General features: G+C 27.8%; 1 protein-coding gene and 1 long non-coding RNA gene across 2 annotated transcripts; one reads left to right on the forward strand and one right to left on the reverse strand.

Annotated features, from left to right (window-relative positions):
- Positions 1-8,403: 8,403 nt before the first annotated feature.
- On the reverse strand, positions 8,404-9,212 carry LOC128291504 (uncharacterized). The gene is made up of 2 exons (XR_008281310.1): positions 8,988-9,212; positions 8,404-8,730 (listed from the first exon to the last, which is right to left on the reverse strand). It is a non-coding gene; the product is annotated as an uncharacterized LOC128291504 (long non-coding RNA).
- Positions 9,213-15,144: 5,932 nt separating this feature from the next.
- LOC108459240 (receptor-like protein EIX2) lies at positions 15,145-16,872 on the forward strand. Its single transcript, XM_017758586.1, has one exon. The coding sequence runs from the start codon at positions 15,145-15,147 to the stop codon at positions 16,870-16,872; it is 1,728 nt and encodes a 575-aa protein (XP_017614075.1).
- The last annotated feature ends 4,637 nt before the right edge of the window (positions 16,873-21,509 follow it).

Consider the following 21,509-nt stretch of genomic DNA (forward strand, 5'->3'; position numbering starts at 1 on the left):
TATAAAGTGAATTATAACACAAGATAACATGAAAGAAGCTGAAATTCAGATACTTTTCTTCTTAGATTTACTTCAACCCTTTTACGATATTTGGAGACCAAAGTTGCTTGATTCAATTTATTTGACTTGTGGTATACAATTTTTTTTTTATTTCGAGACAAAATTATGTAAAAGATTAAGCTTTATCCAAAAAGTGGTTAGTTAGATAACCTCTCATACAAAAAATAGCCATATATTTCTCTCAATGAAAACAAAATAGGAGTAAAATTGGATTTTATCTTTTTTTACTTAAAAAATAATAAATTAGTTCGAGAAAATTAGTCTTTTCTGTTAATTTTTTTTATTTTTACTGTTAAAAACTTGCATTACTGACAGAATAGCCAAATAATTACACATGGCATGTCTCGTGTACCTCATTCGAAGGAACAAGGGCCAATTTTTAATTAACAATAGAAATTGATAAAATTTTTAACAGAATGACTAGTCTGGTCTTTGATCTAACGTATAGGGACTAATTTGTTCAATCTAACTTTTAATACAAAAAACTTCATAGCACTTTTACCAAAAAAACCATCTCTCTCTCTTTAAGATTTTAATTAAATTGGTATCCCTGTCCACCCGATTTCAAAATTTATTGCATATATTTTTCTCCCACATAACTGAAGTAGGGGTGTGCAAAATTCGGTTAACCGACCAAATTCGGTTAATCTGTCGGTTAACCGAATTAATTCGGTCGGGGGTCGGTTAATAATTTTTTGAGTTTTCGGTTAACGGTTAATTCGGTTCGAAACCGGTCAGTTAACTGAATTTTTTCGGTTAACCGAAAAATTAATAAATAAAATTATAATATATAAATAGCCCACTATTCACTCAAACCCAATTCAACATAAACTCAAATACTCAATCTAATATATATTAATCCAAGTACCCAACCCAACCCAATTACCCAACCCAATCATAAAAATTACAGATAATTTAATAAATAAAAATAAAAATCTAAAACTAAAAATAAAAATAAAAACATATAATTTTATACAACAAATAATTCGGTTAATTCGATTAATTGGTTAATTTTATACTTATTTTAACCAAAAATTAAAAAATATAATTTTCGGTTAACCGACCGAATTAACCGAAAAAATTTGGGGTCGATTAATTTTTTGGAAAAAAAATCGATTCGGTTAATGGTTAAAAATTTTGAAATGTCGGTTAATTCGGTTAATGATATTTCGGTCGGTTAACCAAATGAACACCCCTAAACTGAAGTTGTTTAATTTGATTATTAACTAAATAATAATGTGATAATGTGTATTGTATTTTTAAGTATCTTCGTATTTTAGATTAATAGTGGCGTCAGACAATCAAAATTGGATCTTTGTCCCTATGAATATGTTTAATTATGCTTTAAAGATTTATTTGTTTTAGTTAGTACCATATCTAATTGGTATAAAGATTTTTGATTTTTTTGAGACTTGAAAGATAAAATTTTAACAAAAATTATAGATTGAGTCTTAGTTCGATTAGTATAAATATTGTTGTCAATATAAAAGGACGCGAGTTCAAGTGTATTGAAGTGCATTATCCTCCTATTTACGGATTAAAGAGAGACTATAGATAATTCTAGACATTATATCAAAATAAACCGATATGAGAAAAACGTATAATAAAATTAAAACAATTAATAGAATAAATAAATTATTTAACCCTTAAACTGATAATCGGTTTCAACAAAGGGAAAAGAGGAAAATAAAGATAAAGTAGAAAAGGAACGCATTAAGCGCACTAAATCTAAATGTATTCTTTTAAGGGGTCATCTTATCACTCCCATCAATGCCCAAAAAGCAATCAAAATGTCCTTACTTTTCAAAGGCAATTTGCCTTTTTTGCTTTCATTTTGCCTTACCAAACACAACCTTCCACACCTTAATCCTTGACTCATACAAAATTATTTGTGCTAATTAACAGTACATCTTTATTAATTAATATAATATCGAAAAAGGCGTGTCATGTCTAGCTGATATTAAAGGGGATAGACAGCGGTCTTGGTGTTTCGTAATTAGGTGATATAATGATAATTTTAAGCCCTTTTGATTATAAATTATTCAATATAAGTCCTTTTTAAACAATTCCCAAACTAGAAATTTGAAAACAAAAAAGATTGAAGATAGAAAAAGGGATTGGCATGGAGACAAAGTTTCCACAGAATAGAGCTTTTGCAGTCTTTAGAAGAAAAAGAAGAAGAAAATGGTGGGTATTGATTTCATAAAGCTGTTTCCTTTAACTTTGTAATGCAAGTGAAAGTTTAGCATGAAAGTAAGGGAAAGCAAATCTCGGATCTCACACCATAGCCTCAATAATCACAGAATAATTGCCTCGGATCCTTCAAAAGACTGCTAAATAGTTGTTTTGTTGGGGATGATAATAAAAGAGCAGTCAAAAAAAAAAAAACAAGAATGTTTGGAATAGCAAGATTTTGTGTGCCATATCATATTGCTTTCAATCATTGTTTCCTTCTTGTCTTCAACCTTTTTCTCTTTTCTTCCTTTTTCTTTTTAAAGGACAGAGCAACTTTTATTTGTTTAATGTTCACACTGCTTTAAGATTCTGATTACAACTTTGATTTTCTCACTTTCTTGCTCAGTTAGGTAAAGGATTTCATGAATTGATTGAATTTACGTATATAATATTTGCTAACTTATGTGGCTTCCACATCGATTTATATGTTTTTAATTTCATTTTCTTTCTTACAAATATGCTATTGGATAATAAGTAAATTCATCCTAATCAGTATAATTATATAGTAAAAATTACTTTTTAAGTTTAATACAATACTTCAATATTTATATACCCGAATAAAGAAAGTGGAATATAATTAGTATTGCTCTTCTCGCAAATGAATCAGAATCAAAAAACAAAAGCTCTGAAAGAAATAGACGAGCTATGGGAGAAAAGATTGTTTGCTATTTATATTGTTTTCTAGAGGGGCAAAATGGTAAAATAGTCGAGTCAATTTCTAAAAATAACATAGGATTAATATTTTGCAACATCTAAAGCATTTTCCTTAATCAAAAATATTTTGAAAAACAAAAAAAAAAGTTCTTTACATTGCCAACATTCTTTTGATCTATAGTAGTATAATTATTTGTTTATTTGTTTGTATAGGAAAACTGAATTACATATATTATTAACTTAATTCATAAATTGGTACTTAAAATTATATTATTTTTCTCGTCTTGGTACTTAAATTATTTGTTAGAGTGGAATCTAAACTATCTCTTTCCAAGTTAGCTTTTTTATTAGTCAAATCGTGAAGTCTATATTTAAAAAAAAAAGAGGTTAAACCCACATATTAATACGTAAATTATACCCTTTTTTCCAACTTAGTACCTAAAATAATACCTAAACTATTCTTCCATTACCCCATTTTACACCAAAATGTTGAATCTGTTTAAAAATTTTCAACCAATAATAGATTGCTACATCATATAAACTTTAAAAATCTATTACTATTTTTAAATGTTTTATTGAGTTGGTGTAACCTTCAACCGGATCACCAACTCAATGATGAATTCTCCAAAAGCCCCTCATCTTTAATAAGCAATAAATATTATTTTGAGGGTAATTTTAAAACTTGTGCATTATGGGATTCAAACCCAAAGCATTATCATCTTTCAACTTTTTAACTTTACCATTTCAACCAAAGCCATTTTTTGTTATTATATCCATTCTTTTTTAAATTTGTTAGACTATTTTTTTAATTCTTTTTAATTCTTTTTTCTTTACATTCTCTCTCTCTCATTTCTTCTTCCTTTATAACATTTGACAACACCAACATTAATGCTCGAAATTCACACTTCCATGGTCAAGATGTTGGCAATGAATTTTGTTTTCAAACTTCACCGCATATTTGCTCAATCTTACGAGATCAAAAAGGTTCTTTCATTGGTCAAAATCAGTGTTTTCAAAATCGAACTAGGTTGGGTAGTCGAACTAGTTAGATCGTGAACCGACCAAGGTCCTAGTCTAAAGATAGGTTGAACCAATTGACCCGTCAACTGATACAGACTGGTTGAATCAATTTTTTCTATTTTTAATTTTTAATTTATATTTTTTTAAGAATTTAATTGATTGAATCATTAAACCAAAAACCGATGGTTTGATCGATTCGACTATCGGTCCATTTTGAAAATCTTAACAAAAGCCATGGAACTCAAAATGTTCACATTTGAAGAAGAAACACAATATGAGAGCATGAAAAAAAGAAAGGGTTAATATATCTTTTGCCCCTTAATTTGTCCACTTGTACCTAACTGGTATCTAATTATTTTTGGACCTAACTAGTTCCTAAATTTTAATTCTGTCACACACTTTGGTACCTTAACAGTAACACCGTTAAAATTCGCTGACATGCCATTATCAACCAATAGTATGGTGATACATGGCAACGCCATATTTTGACAAGTGGAAAAATATTTAAAAATATATAAAATTTATAAATAATTTATTTTACCCATATAGAATGAACATGGACAACTTGCTGTCTAGGTTCATATGAATCTAGATATGTCGAGATTCATTCTAGACATACTTTTAGCTTTTTTTATTTTTATAACATGTAAGATTTTTATATTATTATTGTTTTGAAATTTAAAATATATAAAATTATAAAAACTTAAAAATATATAAATTTATTAAAATATTAAAAATATTATTTGACACTAGAATGAACCCAAACAACTTGTTGTCCACCTACATTTGAACCTGGACAAAGTTTTGTCCAGATTCATTCAAAAATGTTTTTAATAATTTTATATTTTAAATTTTCATAAATTATTGTATTTTAATATTATTATGAAATTAAAAATACATAAAATTTGATATTATATAAAATCTAATGTTTTATACATTTTATATATTTTGACAGATATATTGTATATATTTTATAAAATGCAAGATTTTATATATATTTATAAAATCTTATTGAAAAAGTATATTTTATAAATATAATATTTTATGAAAATTAAAATATATAAAATTGCCAAAATAATATTTCTATAATAAATCTAGATAAATGGTTGTTCATGTGCAAATGTATCTAGACAATGTTGTCTCGGTTCATTCCCTACATGAAAATTTTAATAATTTTTAAATATTTTTTCCACATACCAAAATCGGAGGTTGTCACATGTCACATTGCTATTAGTCGTTAGTGTCATGTCAGCAATTTTTAACGATGTTACTATTGAGATACCAAAGTGTGTAATGGAACTATAGTTCACCAATTAGATCCAAAAAAATAGGTACCAATTAGGTACAAATGGCCAAATTCAAGGGCAAAAGATATATTAACCCAAAAATATATAAAGTAAAAATCAAAATATATATAAAAAAAGAAAATAATACGTTTTGTCTTCTTTCTTTTTTTTTACCACATGAAAAATTTTAATTGGTTATATTTAAAAAAAAATAGACTTAAAGGTTTGACTAACAATTGAACTAATAGAGGTACCACCTTGGGAAAAAAAGTTGTTTAGGTACCACTTGTAACAAAAAAAAAAATTCTGTACCTAAATGGGGAAAAGGGCATAATTTAGGTACCAATTTGTGGGTTAATCCTTTCTTTTAAATAGATTTACTGGTTTGACTAATAGAAGTACCAACTCAAGGGAAAAAATGTCTAGGTATCACTTGTGACAAAAAAAAGTTTAAGTATCAAGATGAAAAAATTAGTATAGTTTAAGTACCAATTTGTAGGTTAAGCTTATAATATTTATAACATAATTTCTTAATTAAATTGGTTATGAAATAAAGACTTTGTTGGTGATTTTATTTAAACCGCCATAATTATAAGGGTAAATCATATAGTTGGTCAACTAATATTCATAACTTTTCATTTTTGCCGCTAAAGAAAAAGTTTATAATAAGGGCACTATTATTAACAAAAGTTTTCATTTTCATCACCCGATATTTAATTTAGGGTTAAGCAATGCCATCTTACACTCAATTTAGTTACTCAACTTTAATAAATTTTTATTTTGGGGTTAGGCAATTGTCTTGTACCACGAACACAACTTTATATTTCTTTATATTTAAATTATTATGTTTCCATTAACAAAAAGGTAAAAACTTATATTACTTTAGTTTTAAATAGCAAATTTTAGTTTAGATTCCTATTTGTTGTAAGGTTTTTCGACTAAGTTTTCAAAGGAGAATTTAGATGTGAGAGATCTAGTTTTTGGATACAAAAGTGAGGTTGTTATTCGGGGTGTAATAGAACTAATGTCACTTGTTTATTGAGTTGGAAGATAATGGATTCATCTCATGAAGCTAGGTTCCGCAGACGTAGGAAAATCAAACTGTGTAAACAATTTATGATGTTTTGTTTTTCTGTTATTCTTTATAGTGTCATCAGAAGTGCCTACTTCCGCTGCCACTTTGTCACCACTTATGAACTCTGCTTTTCTTAAGTAATTATCAACTAGTTTGGGCCAACAGTGATAACAAAAACTAGTATATGAAAGGAGACGAAACTTACGCCCTATAATGATGCTTTAATATTAAATAAAAAACTCGAGTAGTACTGGGAGTTTGCCTTAATCATCAAAGTAATTGAAAGGAAAAAGGCGTAAATGAAAAATTGACCTCTAAATTATAACGCTTTTTTTATTTTAATATATATAAAAGTACAATTTTAAAAAGAATTGAATCGATTGAAAATACTTTTTATTTTTTATCATATTACTAAATTGACATTTAAAAATATTTAGAATTTAATTTAGAATTATTAATTAAAACTCTATTTAAAAATAAGTTGTGATAATTTTATTAACTCTAAAATAGAATTAGAACTTGAATAAAAGTGTAAGCATATTCACATCCAATAAGTCAAAATAACTAATAATTAATATTTTAAAAATTCTAAATTTTTTATAAGTATTTTTTCATATTTACTAACATGATAAAATAAAGTTATAACTCGAAATAAATAGAGATTGATTTTATTTTTAATTTTCATTTAATTAGTGTTAAAATTATATCTTTCATAATTATTCAATTTAATATAAATATATTACGTACTTATCATAAATCATTATCATAATGGATGCATGTTGTTTTATCATTTTGTTTATTTTATGTTATTTTATTTTAATATTATAATTTACTTTTTAATATAGTTCTAAATTTCTATATTATTTTAAATTTTTATTTAAAAGTATTACTTATTTTAAATATTACTTACATTAAATAAGTTATATATTATATATATTATTTATTTTTAAAATAAATGCATTTATTTACTAGGAACACAGGTGAGAAAAAATCTAGTGTAATTAAAAATGTCACATGCATCAACAACAATTGAGTATTATATAATTTACATTAGAAATCCTATCACACGTGTATACATGTTGAAACCACAAATTTAGAATACAAATTTTTATTTAAAAATAACATACAAGAAATAATCGAATGTATGGTTTGAAACTAATTAATAATAATAAATGAAAATGTACGTTATTAAAATGAAAAAATTTAGATTAAATTGTTTATCATGATGTTATCATCATTTTTGAGTAGGTGTCGAGTTAACTAATAACACTAACTCAATATTAATATAAATATATATATATATATATATATATATATATATATATATATATAACTAATAGGGTTAACTGCAGTATGTGCTTTTACACTTTTATCCTTTTATATATATATATTTATATTTATAACTTATCTATTTTTGTTAAGACGTATCTCATTATTTAATTGGTTTCAATCTATTCTTATATTTAAAATTTTAATTTTAAAATAGTTTTATTAAATTTAAAATAATATTTAATTTATAATTATATCATTTTATTTTCTTGATTATAGATAATTTTTTAAAAATAAATTTATGTAATTATTTTAATTAAAATAATGTATTGATTTTTTTTCTTTTTGTTTGGATGCATGAGAAATCATAGAGATTTAAACTTTTTGACATTTTTTTTGTTTGGTTGCGTGGTATTGAGAAATTGTAGAGAAATTGAAGAGATTAAAACTTTTTGACTTTTTTGTTTGTTTGTTTGTTGCACAGTGTTGAGAAATTGTAGAGAAAAAGGAGTTTGTAATGCTTATTTGCAAGGGTTGCGTTATGGTTGTAGATTGAGTCTTAACTCAATTGATATGAGTATTATTTTTAATGCAAGAGGACGTGGTTTTGAGTGTGTTGAAGCGCATTATCCTCATATTTATGGGTTGGGAAGGGGTCATGGATAATTTTAGATATTGTGTTAAAAAGAGCAGATATGATCAGAACAAACACTCTAACGTGTTAGTTGATTGAAAGGCTAGAAATGAAGACTGCTCTAAATGGGGGAGAGTGTTTCGTAACAATGTTAATGGTCATGTCACTGATTTAAAATTATAATTTAATTGAAAGTGTTTTTTACATCAATAGTGTAATAGGCCAATTTTAGCCTGACCCAGTTTATAAAATAAAAACCAAATAATAAACATAAATAAATAAAAGGTCCCAAAGTTTTAATAGTCCAAATTACAAAATTAAAACCCACATCAGCCCACTACCCAAACCAAAACTCAATAACCCAAAATTAACCCTAGCCCAACTATCCTAAAACATTTCAGCAAAATCAACCCTTAACCCTAAGCCTTCAGCTGCCGCATGCTAGGCCTATCCCTCGCCATCTAACGCGCCGCTCCTCCACGCTTCTCTAACACCACCTGCAAATGCAAAAGCAGAAGACGACAAGTAGAAGAAACAAATAGCAAAAAAACAAAAAGACAAAAACAAAGAGTTGTAATTTCGACTATAAAAGCAACATCAATTCCTTTGTAATTTTTTTACGCACACTAGTAAATCAAAAAACAGATATAGAATTTTCTAAAGTTGTTCTTTAATTTTTATCTATGATATTTTTACTCTTAAAAATATTTTTATTTTACATACGTAAGTAGAAAAAAGAAAAGGGAAAACTCACCAGAGGGTGGAGGGTCCTTTTCTTTTTGATTTTTTTAGTCTAGGAAGGCTTCACCTTCGAATCTGCTTTAAAAAGGGGTTAAAAACCCGATTTTGTGCGACTCCGGCCATCGTCCACTGTAGGGCCACGACGGAGGCACGGTGTGCCGACGACGGAGCCCTAGGCCGGCGCTAAGGGGGGTTGAGAGAGTTTTGGGAAAAGTTTTAATTTTTTTTAAATGGTAGGCTAAATGAATTGTTGGGCAAAATTTTTTGACTTATATGGCTTGTATAAACAGCGTCGTTTTGATGTTTAGTTTCAGAGGCCAAAACGACGCCGTTTTGACTTCTGACCCGTGCGACCCGACCCACAGGTAGAGGATCCGCTTGTTTTAAACCAGATGGTCTATTTTCCATGTAGGCCCTTCTGCATTTTCAATTTTTTTATTTCTAATTTGTACCTCAGAGTTTATTTCAGTTTTGATTTGATCCTACTAGAACGGTGCGTTTCAGAGGGCAGGGAATATTTTCTCATTTAGCCCCTCAGTGTTATTCGCCCCTTTCGAATTGATCCTTTATTTATTTTTTATCTTATTTTATCTCTTAAATTTAATTTAGGTAGCAATTAACTCATTTGGTTTAATTTATTTATTTATTCATTTAGTTGCTCATTTGTCTTTTCTTTATTTCATTTTATATATTATTTATTTATTTTACGTTTGTCCATTCATTTCATGTTATACTTTATTAATATTAGAATTATTATACTTTATTACAAATTGCACCCCAACTCTCATTTACATTTTAATTTAGTTTCTTGTTTTCAATGTTTTATAAATTATTCTTCTTAAATATTTATTTATATATTTATTAATTTCTTTGTACATATTATATTTAAAAAACTGCATTTTCTTTTTATATGCATTGTTTTGATATTATTATTGTTGTTTGTTGATGATTATTATTATTTATATTATTGTTTCCATTATCATTATTATTATCCATGAATATTAATATTTTAGTTTATTGATATTAATGTTATATATTATATTGTTTTATGTGTATTACGTTATCATTACGCCAAATTTGTGTCACACTATCATTATTCGTCAAGTACAACCCCATTCACGTTTTAAATGATTTTTTCTTTAAAACATAATCAATTAAACGTATATCATTTTTAAACATTTCATTAACTTACGGGGTCTCGATTTTCTTGTTGGACTTAAATAACTAAATATCATTTTGAATTTATGCGATTCAATAATAAAATAAAAGGAAAGCTTGTTTTCGGGGATTCGAGATGTTGTATCCTAACTTACAGGGTACGGCCTTTTGTTTACTTCGAGATAAGATGTCCCTTTACGCGTTTTCATAAATTCAAGAGATTTTATTAGAAATTAACATTAATAAAAAGGGATCGTATTTTAAAATATTTTCAAAATTTTAACTTTCGACATTAAGCCATTAAGTAATCAACTAGGTACTAATTTTGGGCGTATCGAGGGTGCTAATCTTTCCTCGTGCGTAACTGACTCCTGAACCTGTTTTCTGGATTTTGTAGACCAACAATTATCGTTTTAGTAAATTTAAACATTTATTAAAATGATTAAATTATGAGGTGATCCGATCACACCTAAATAAAAAGGATTGGTGGTGACTCCCATTTTCGTTTTTTAAATAAAAATCTACCTCGTTTTTCAAAAAAATGATTTCGACAAATGGTAAACAATGCTTCTCTTATATTTGTGAGATCCATAAAATGTTCACAAATTTTGTACAAGAATGCACAAAGCATTTATCTCAATCTATTTTTATACTTAAAATTTTAAGCGTAAAATAGTTTTATTAAATTTAAAATAATATATAATTTATAATTATATTATTTTTATTTTCTTGATTATAAATGTTGTTTTTTTTTTAAAATAAACTTATGTAATTATTGTAGCGACATAAAAATTTTAGCTTAGCTTGGTCGCTAATTGTGGCGATTTATTGAAAAAAAGTTTGAAATTTGACGTTTGATTTTTGAAATAAACAGGGAGTCGCCACCGATCCTTTTTCCTAGGTGTGATCGGACACCTATTAGATCTCTTATTAAAACAAATAAAAGGCTGAGTTTAGGCCTACGTTAAAATCCAGAGAAAATTTAGGGTTTGGGAGTCGGTTACGCGCGAGGAAGGTATTAGCACCCTCGCGACGCCCAAAATTGGTATCTTATTAAACACATGTTGTCTTGATTTTCAAAAATACGAATTCAATTTGACATTTAAGTGTTACCCGATTGAAGGAAATGAGAAGTTGCAAGTTTTTTTGTTTTTTAGAAGGACGTCCCGTTTTTAACACGAGCCGATTAATTTCACCCAACATAGCGATGAAATCGATGACTTAATATTAAAATCGGTACATTGCCTTATTCTTAAAATTAAAATGTAAAAAGTTTTTAAAATGATAGTAAAAAAAAATCCAAAAATATTATTGTCAAAAAAATGCGAATAATGATGTGAATAATAAAATATATAAAATATAAAATATTAAAATATCAAAATATTAGAATAATAATAATTAATATTGACAAATAAAAATAAAATAGAAATAAAAAAATGTACATAATATATATATTAGAAATAATAATGATGTTTAAAAAACAATACTATTAATAATACTACATAAATATATACATATATAAAAAATAAATACGTGATAATATTAAAAATATGTACATAATATAGTGTTAAAAATACATACATAATATAGTTAAGATGTATACATAAGATAACATGTAGAAAAAATATATATATATACAAATAATATAATATTAAAGATATATACATAAAATAGTACAAAATATATATATCGTAATATAGAATTTAAAATATACCCAATATATTAAAAGAATATATATAATATAATATTAAAAAATATAATAATAACAAAAAAGGAGAGAGAGGGAGAGGGTGGGTGATTTCCGGCCACAAGCCCGACCACCGTCCGGTCGCCGGACCGCCGCCGACCGCCGGTCCTAATCAGACACAACAATGGGACCTCAAAAAACTTTTTCGGTAAAAATGGATAAGCTTCCTCATTTTATTTTTACTTTCGGATAAAAGAAACAAAATAAGATTGAAAGAAAAAACGATAAGCAAACAAAGAACTTAAAACGAGAATAGAAAAAGAAACCTCTTTTGCTTTGATCTTTAATTAATCTCCAAAAAAAAACTAGCCTCTCCAAAAACTAGCCTTTACAATAACTCTTCTCCTTGATTACTCTAAAAAAACCTCTCAAAAATCATTTACAATAACTTTCTCCCCCAAAAACTTCTCCCCCTAAAAAAAAACCTTTCTCCTCAAAAAACTTTTTTTTCAAAAAAAAAACCTTCCTCCTCCCCCTTTAATACAAAATATGAGAAGGCTTATATAGCCATTTACAAAATATTTTTTTTATTATTTATGTCTTCATTTGTAGGTACAAGTAGTGGTGGAGCAAGTGTGGCTATTGGAGTAGGTAGTGGAGCAAGTGTGGCTAGTGGAGTTGGTGGTGGAGCAAGTGTGGCTAGTGAAGTTGGTGGTGGCAAAGGCTAGGATTTAGTTGAGAAAAGTTTAGGTTGTGGGTTAGGGTTTTTATTTTGATTTGGGCTAAATTGAGTTATTGAGGTTTAAGTTGTAAATGGGCCAAAATTGGCCTACAACAATTATTTTAAATAAAATAATGTGTTGATGTTATATTAAATATTTTTTATAATTTATAAAAAAATTCGATATAGATGTAAAAGATCTTTATCATTTAACTTTCATTTTATATTTAAATAAAATATTAATAATCATCTATTAACATATATAAAAAGTAAATATATGCTTTGTTGTAGCTAAGCACTTGGGTGGGGTATTGTGTAGACTTGTCCATAGGTCGAGTCATTTGATTAGGCCCGAAAGTCTGTCCGAAAAGTGGGAGGATTTGAGTAAAAATATAAGCTAGACAAATTGGTTTGATGTTGTTTTCCCACTGCTTTGATGTCATTTTATTATTATGATGTTACTTTTTGTTGTTATTGTTTAGATATTGTATAATTGTTTTATTGTTAATTTTGTTACTACTTTAGAGGCATTTGCTTGTTAAGTTGCACTTATTTTAATGTTATTTAAGTGTAAAGACTTTTTAATTTATTTTAATTTGTTAAAAATATTTATTTTAAAATTTTATGTTTTTGATGTTATATATATTTTAAAAATTATATAAAAATAAAATAAAACATTTAATACAAACAGATCAAACTTAGATTTTAACATTTTTACTTAGTCTGAGTCTAAATCTATCGATTGCGCCTAAAATTTTATTAGGGTCCAACTCACCCATGGACAGCTCTAATATTTAGGAGAGAAGACTTAAGATACGTGGACTGGCGGGGAGAAAGAAAAGGGGAGGGGAAAGAGAGAATGGTGAAGAAAAATATGATGTCAATTTATGGTTTTGGTCCTTTTATTATATCTAGATTTGAGATTCAGTCCTTATAATTTAATTTGACATAATTTTTCTATTACTTTTATAATATCAAATTATGGTTTTGGTCTTTTATTATACCGAGTTGATATTAGTCCTTATAATTTAATTTGACATAATTTTTCATCAACTTTTATAATATCAAATTGTGATTTTGGTCCTTTTATTATACTCATATATGAGATTTAGTCCCTATAATTTAATTTGACACAAAATTTTCATCTACTTTTATAATATGATTAGGTGCTCCAAATAATTAACACAATTAATAATTTCAGTTAAAATAGTGAATTGGATTTTTCTGGTCATTCAACAAAAAAAAGTGTTAGTATGATTATTTAGAAGACGATTAAACCAAGATTTAGTTAGTCCAAATAATTACCATGGTTAATAATTTCGATTAAAGTGTTGAAGTGGAATTTTCCTTAAACATACACGGTTAAGCAATGATTTAATTAGTCCAAATAATTATCATGATTAATAATTTCAGTTAAATTAAACATACTTATTCTGATAAAAATAAATATGTTAGTATGATTAGTTAGGTGATTAAGCCTTAAAAAGGATAGAGGGTCCAAATTAGATCAAAATTAAAATATAAGGGCTATCTTAAAATTAAATAAAATTTTAAAACCCAGAGAGAGCAGGGATCACAAATCTAGTATCAATAATAAATAAAAATATTATTAATTATTACTTAATTATTGATTTTGACAGGCAAAAATTTTCAATGAAAATGACCTTATCATTTCTCTCTTATTTCGTAGTATATTTTATAATATTAAAAATAGGAATGGTAAGAACATTAACAAAATGGAAGTGAGGGAGTGGGTGACAATGGTGTTGGAGAAGGTAAATAAAGCAACCAAAAATATGCAGTGACGGTGTTGAGAAAATTGTAGAGATTAAAACTTTTTTGACCTTTTTTTTTGGTAGCATTAGAATTGTTTTTGGATTGGTTCCGGTCGGGCTCTATAAAAATTTAAGCCTGATTGATAGGTTCGATTCGGTTTGAAAATGAGTCTAAATTTTTACCCAAACTCGGTTCAGATAAAAATGGTAAAATTCGGGTCTAGTTTGTCGGTATTAATTTTTTTATTTAAAAAATATATAATACACCAAATACATTAAAATATTAAAATAAATAATAGCAACATAATAGTGTAACTTAACAAGCAAATGCTTCTAAAATAATAGTAAAATTAATAATAAAACAAGTGTTATACAATATTCAAATATTAAAAATAAAATAATAACAATATAATAGTGGAATGGTAGTAAAAACAATGGCAAAAAGTAGGAAAACAACAATAATACATGCAAATTCGGGCCAGGTCGGGTCAAGCCCAAACAAAACCGAGCGGATTTTCAGGTCAGGTGGTCCAGCCCATGGAGAACTTTAGGGTGCATGGTGTTGAGAAATTGTACAGATTAAAACCTTTTGACTTTTTGTTCGGTTGGTCGTTTGGATGCATGGTTTTGAGAAATTGGTAGAGAAAGTGTTCCAACTTCCATGGAAACTTCCAAGTGGAATATCGACAGAATTTAGGATTTCTAGGCATTATAATCAATTATTAAAACTTTTTCTGTTTTTTGCATTTGGTTGTATGGTGTTGAGAAATTGTAGTGAAAAGGGAGATTGTAATACTTATTTGCAAGTGATGCATTATGGTTGAAGTTAATGGATTTTGTTGCAATCTACTTGTTGATGTTGCTATGTTTAAACATTTTTACCAACAGCTTCAGCAAGGGAATCCCTCAACCAAGTTGCATCAAAAGTGAAAGACAAGCTCTTTTGAAGATTAAGCAACAACTCAAGAACTCTAACATGTTAGATAATTGGATGGCTAGAAATGAAGATTGCTGCAAATGGGTGAGAGTGTTTTGTAACACTGTTACTGGCCATGTCACTGAACTTCAGCTTGGAAATTCCAATGATACCATTGCATCATCAAGGAGTAAAAAGGCTGAGAGTTTGAAGCTAGGTGGTAAGTTGAGCTCTGCTTTACTAGATTTGAAGCATTTGTCTTACTTGGATTTAAGCAACAATGATTTTGATCCAACTCAAATCCCTGATTGGTTTTGGAACTTGACTTCCCATCTGCAGTATCTGAACATCTCTGGGAATAAATTCCAGGGAAAAATCCCAGATTTGCTCACAAATCAGGCCTCTCTTGTGTTAGACTTGAGTTTCAACAACTTCACTGGTTCATTGCCTGGTATCTCCTTAAATGTGACAGTTTTAGACCTTTCTAACAATGTTTTATCCGGATCTATGTCCCAGTTTTTGTGCTACAAAGAGCATCAGATGAAACTGGAAGTTCTCAACCTTGAGGGTAATCACTTGTCTGGAGAAATACCAGATTGTTGGGAGAAATGGAGAAGCTTGGTAGCCATTGAATTGTGCAACAACAATTTTAGTGGTGGAATTCCAAGTTCCATGGGAGCTTTAACTTCTCTCGAGTCCTTGCACCTACGAAACAACCATCTAGAGGGTGAAATACCTGACTCGCTAACAAATTGTACTCAATTGCTCACTCTTGACTTTGCTGCTAATCATCTCTCTGGAGAAATACCACCATGGATGGGAGAAAGGCTCTCAAAATTGATCATCATCAGCTTTCAATCAAACAGGTTTCATGGTCATGTACCAGACCAAATTTGTGGTCTGTCTTCTCTTCAAATCCTGGACCTCTCCCACAACAATCTGTCAGGAAATATCCCAAGCTGCATCAACAATCTTACTGCAATGATCTCAAGAAAAATGTCATGCAGCAAGATATCTTATAACACTTCAAAGGGGTGCTTTTTTGACAATATGGCACTTATGATGAAAGGGGCGGTGCTTGATTATAGCAATACCCTTGGACTAATCAAATTGGTGGATCTTTCAGACAACAATTTATCAGGTGAGATCCCTACGGAAATGACAATGCTCACAGGGCTGCTATCGTTGAACTTGTCAAAGAATCATTTGGTTGGAAAGATTCCGAGTAACATTGGTGCCATAAAGACTTTAGAATGTGTCGATCTATCAGAGAACAATCTTTCAGGTGAAATCCCACACTCTATGTCTGAGCTAAACTTCTTGAGTTACCTGAATTTGTCCTATAACAATCTTACTGGACAAATCCCAACAGGTACTCAACTCCAAAGCTTTAGTGCATCCAGTTTTCTTGGCACTAAACTCTATGGACCACCTCTATCTACTTCAAAGACCCAGGTCCCTGCTAGCAAAATTGTAGGAGAACAAGTGGATAATAGAACCCAAGTTGACTGGAATTTTATATGCATGGAATTTGGATTTTGGTGTGGGTTTCTATGTGTAGCTTGCCCTCTTTTATTTACTAACTCATGGGATGCGTCTATTTTCCGCATCCTAACCAAGTTGAAGATCAAACATTTTTGAGTAAATGTAAAATACTGTAAATAAAGAGAGATGGCGAGAATAAATAAAATAGGAGAACAATACAAAATGTACTTTATTGATAAAAATGGGTAATCTTTTTATAAGTATTGAATTTTATATTAGAAATTGGTTAATATAAGTACAAAATTAAATATTAATTTTTTAAAAATTTTATTTTAAAATTTAATATTATTAATATAATATTTAATATTATTAATATAATATTTAATATTATTTTAGATAGTTTTGGATGAAAAGTAAATATGATGATTTGAATATCTCTTTTTATTTAAATAATTTGTTTCAAATTTTAGTAAAGCGAAATCGGATTAATATTTTCTACATTAAGTGATAAGTAGCTATCTACATATGGATCTTATTTAATACTTTTTGTTGAAAATTTTATATTAAGTAAAAAATTAAAATAATTATCAAACACATTTAAAATATTAAATGAAAATAAAAATTTCAATTGTTTATCAAACACACCCATAACCCAAATGCTTGAGAACAAAAATCATTTACCACTTCTTTTAACCACCTATTGGTAAAGTACCACATTTTCTACCTCTTATACTCGAAGTTAAGAATTGTACCTTTACAAAAAAAAATATGAATTTCTACTCAATAATATAAGTATTTGTAAATAGAAATGAGTAGAGTCGAATCCATGACTAGTGATAATCTTATTTCTTTAATAAAAGCAAGTAAACTAAAAAATTAAGGGTGAGTTTGGATGGACGGTGCGTTTACTTGCAGTTAGTGTAAAAACAGCGATGGCGGTGAGATTAGATATTGTAGCAAGACTGTAGCGTGAGACAAAAAGTAAGCTAAACGCACCGCACCGCACCCAATCGCCCATCCAAACTAAGCCTAAGAGGGTTTTAAAAATCAAAAACTAAAATTAAAACTATGTAATAAGATGTTGCAAAATAAAATATTGGAAATTCAATATTATAGGAGTTTAGCGAAAGGGAAAATTTCAATTGTGATTCATGAGTTTGATTATCGATGCAAGCTTATTTTAGTATTCTTTAGTAAACTAGTTATAATTACTGACGTCGCGTCTATTAACGAATCTCTCCTTACTTTGTCAATAACCAAGATAAAGCTTGTCGAAATATTTCCTCTTATCAATAAACAAACCTATAAATTCGCACCTAGAATTTAGCTTATTCATAGCATTAAGAATGAAAGAGACATAATTTTAATTAACAAACACACACTAGCAAGATTTATTTAGATTAGATTGCATGTCAACACAACATAGATTGCATATAGAGCTTATATCCAACTATGGATATTCCTCACAAGCATTAGAATTGTTGGGGATCAACTCAATTAAGTAACGAATAAGTAAAAAAATAGTGGAAGAAATTGAGAAATTAAACATACAAATTTAATGTGGAAAAACTCCTCCAAAGAGGACAAAAAATTATTGGCAAATATAATTTTATCATAATGACAAAAGAACGAAGATTACAAAGATGGAGATAAAAAACTAAACCCTGATATCCAAAAAAATAAAGAACTCTCAAAACGTAAACACAAACTTATCCAAAAGTGTCATGAGTTCTAATATCTAAATAAATTCATAGACTAATAAGAGTTTGGTTGAAACAAATTAACAAAATTTAATTGGAAGGTTATTTCTCAAATTTGACTAAAATAAGAGATGTACTCGATCAACAAGAATAAACTAAACAATTACGGATAAATTATTCTAATTGATAAGACAAATATTATAATAAATTTAAATCGATACCAATATTTAATAAACTTAAATATTTGTAATTAAAACAAAATACATGCAAATGCTAAAACGAATATTTTATAATGTTTAATAAAAGTTGGTCCCTAACCCTAATTTAAAGAATATTTTATTTATAATGTTTGATCCACCTAAATTAGGGTTATAATACTTGCTTGAGTTAAAAATATTGAAAAATGTCGATAACACCCTTGTTTTTTTTTATAGTTGGAGCAGCCAAATTTGCCTCACAAACTGAAGTCGGAGCTCACGAATGCAATAGTAAAAAAAATTAAGCTAAGAATTATATTTTCTTTGGAGAATTAACGAAAAGTAAAGTTAAAAAAAAAAAAAACTACAAAAAGTCAATCTTTCAATTTTTCAAATTAATTGATTCAACCAATCTGTTCAATATGTTGAATTATATTTAAATGGTTTTTTAAATAATGTTTTTAGATAAAAATATTAAAATTGTTAATAATTAAAAAATTATATTTAAATTGTCTTGACTTGAATGGAACAATGGCTAAATTTTTGTTAGACACCCATTTGACCCAAGTTTGAATTATGTTACCTCCCTAATTTTGTATACAAAAATATATCTAAGTTAATAGGGTGTTATTGTGACATGTGACTAACCATGGTGTCCAGAAGCAAAGATAGAAATGTAATTCATAAGGCCAAAATTGAATAACAATTTTTTACAAGGGTTAAAGTAAAAATTATATATATATATAATCTTAAAATTTTACAATTTGTAGAGGGTTTCAACTATAAATTTACCAATTTTGGGGTGGCATAATTGATTCATAAATTTTTTAGGGTTATTGTATTAACTTTAAAATTTGTAATTTCCAAAGGGCTAAACTATAAATTGACCATTTTGGGTGTGTTTCTTAGATCATCATAGGTTGCATGGATTGGGCCTTAGCATAGTGGTAGGAGATGGAGATAGCTAGCCTCGGCTTTAGATTGGGCAGAGATATGGGTCATACAAATTTCTAAACTTAAAAAGACTTCTACTTTGGACGCCGGTATTGGGCCATTTGCTCTTGTAGTTTACAAGGTTTTCTTTTTTTCTTTTATTAATTTCCAATACGCTGCTCGCTTTGGTGATATTTTTACATACCATTTTTAGATAGACGGTGCATTTACCTATTATTAATATAAAAATAATAATAATAGTAAGATTAAATATTATAATAATATTGATATAAAAATAAAATTAAATACACCGCACTAAAAATAAACGTTTATCCAAAAAAATTCTAGTGTATTAAAGGCTAATTTAACATATCCATAAACATGTTCACAAATTTTATATAAGAATGCACAAAGCATGTTAAAAAGGAAATAAAATGACTTTCTTTCTTTTTTCTTGCCCTTGTTCATTGTCAAATCTCTTGTCTCTTGTTCATTGTCAAATCTCTTGTCTCTATTATTGGAGGTCACTAATAATGTCTACTCCCCTACATCAACGTTAGGGACCAAAAAATATCTTTAAATTTTCTCCATCATAATTGAGCCTCTGACCTTATCAGCATATAATATATGTAATAACCCACGTTCATATATATTATAAACCCCACTCATATATACATATATATTATATACACATATCTTTCAGTATTTCAGGTCTCGCAATTTATGCTAAAATATAACATATAAATATACTCATTTGTATTTTACCACGACTCGTCGAGTTAAACAATTTTGTACTTGTCTTTATCTCGGTTTGTTAAGACTTCACCAACGTTTTTAGCTTCGCACAAAATTATACATATTACTAAGCATTCAAAAACAATTTAGCTTACTTTATTTGTGTTCATATAACAACTCTACACCCACATATACTTATTAGACTTATTTCATATAGTCTATTTTGCTTAATTTCATCTTCTTCTTTTTTTAACTTAATTAAATATTTAATTTCTACCTCTTAACCCCTAACTAAAGTTTAATTACAGATCTAGATGTTTTACTTTACTCAATTTCTTTAATTAATAAATTTTTTTAAAATTTTGTTCATTTTCATTCTCAAAAGAAAACTATTTAATTCATGTAATTACTTAAATATTTCATTAAACTGAATTTGTAAACCCCTTAATCTCGTCAAAATATATTAAAAATCATTTTAAAACATCTCTTAGCTCTTTATTACGAGATCAATCATTTTTATACAAAAGATAACTTTAAAACCATGGATCTTCAATTTTCTTGTCTAAATCTATGAAAATTCAACTTAAATACACCTAATAAAAAATTAATACATAAGAAAATAATAGATTTACCTTTAGTTTGAAAAATTCCACGAATTTGTACCAATTGAACAAAACTTACCTAAGTTTAGGTGAGAAATTGAAAAAGAAAGAATAATTTTCTTACAAAATTAAAGAAGCAGAGGGTATTTGGATGCCAAGAAAATATAAAAGATACCAATAGTTTTTTAGAGAAAATTTCCAATCTAGATCTAACAAATTTTTAAAATGAAGAATGTTAAGGAAAGAAAAAAACAAATAAAAAGGACGATGGGTGGCTTTTTTAACCAACCAACTTCTTTAAAAATTGGGTTATTTTGTCCTCAAAGTCTTCTCCAACTTCTTCCCTTTTTAACTATTAGTCTTAATTTATACATTTAACCTCTAATTTAACCACTATTTCCATTTAGTCCCTGCTAACCTATGCGAATAATCCAATTATTTCATTATTACCATTATTATTTAATTAATTATTTTATCCTATCTTAATTTCTATGATATTAAACTCAATTTTGCTCTCGAGCCCATAATCTAATACTGATTCTACTAACTTGGTTTTCGGAAGGTGACATTTGTAATATTTTTCGGAGACTACTTTCTTTTTCTTTTTTTTGTTTTTTGTTTTTGTT

Source organism: Gossypium arboreum, chromosome 4 (genome assembly GCF_025698485.1).
Source record: "Gossypium arboreum isolate Shixiya-1 chromosome 4, ASM2569848v2, whole genome shotgun sequence".
Taxonomy (NCBI): domain Eukaryota; kingdom Viridiplantae; phylum Streptophyta; class Magnoliopsida; order Malvales; family Malvaceae; genus Gossypium; species Gossypium arboreum.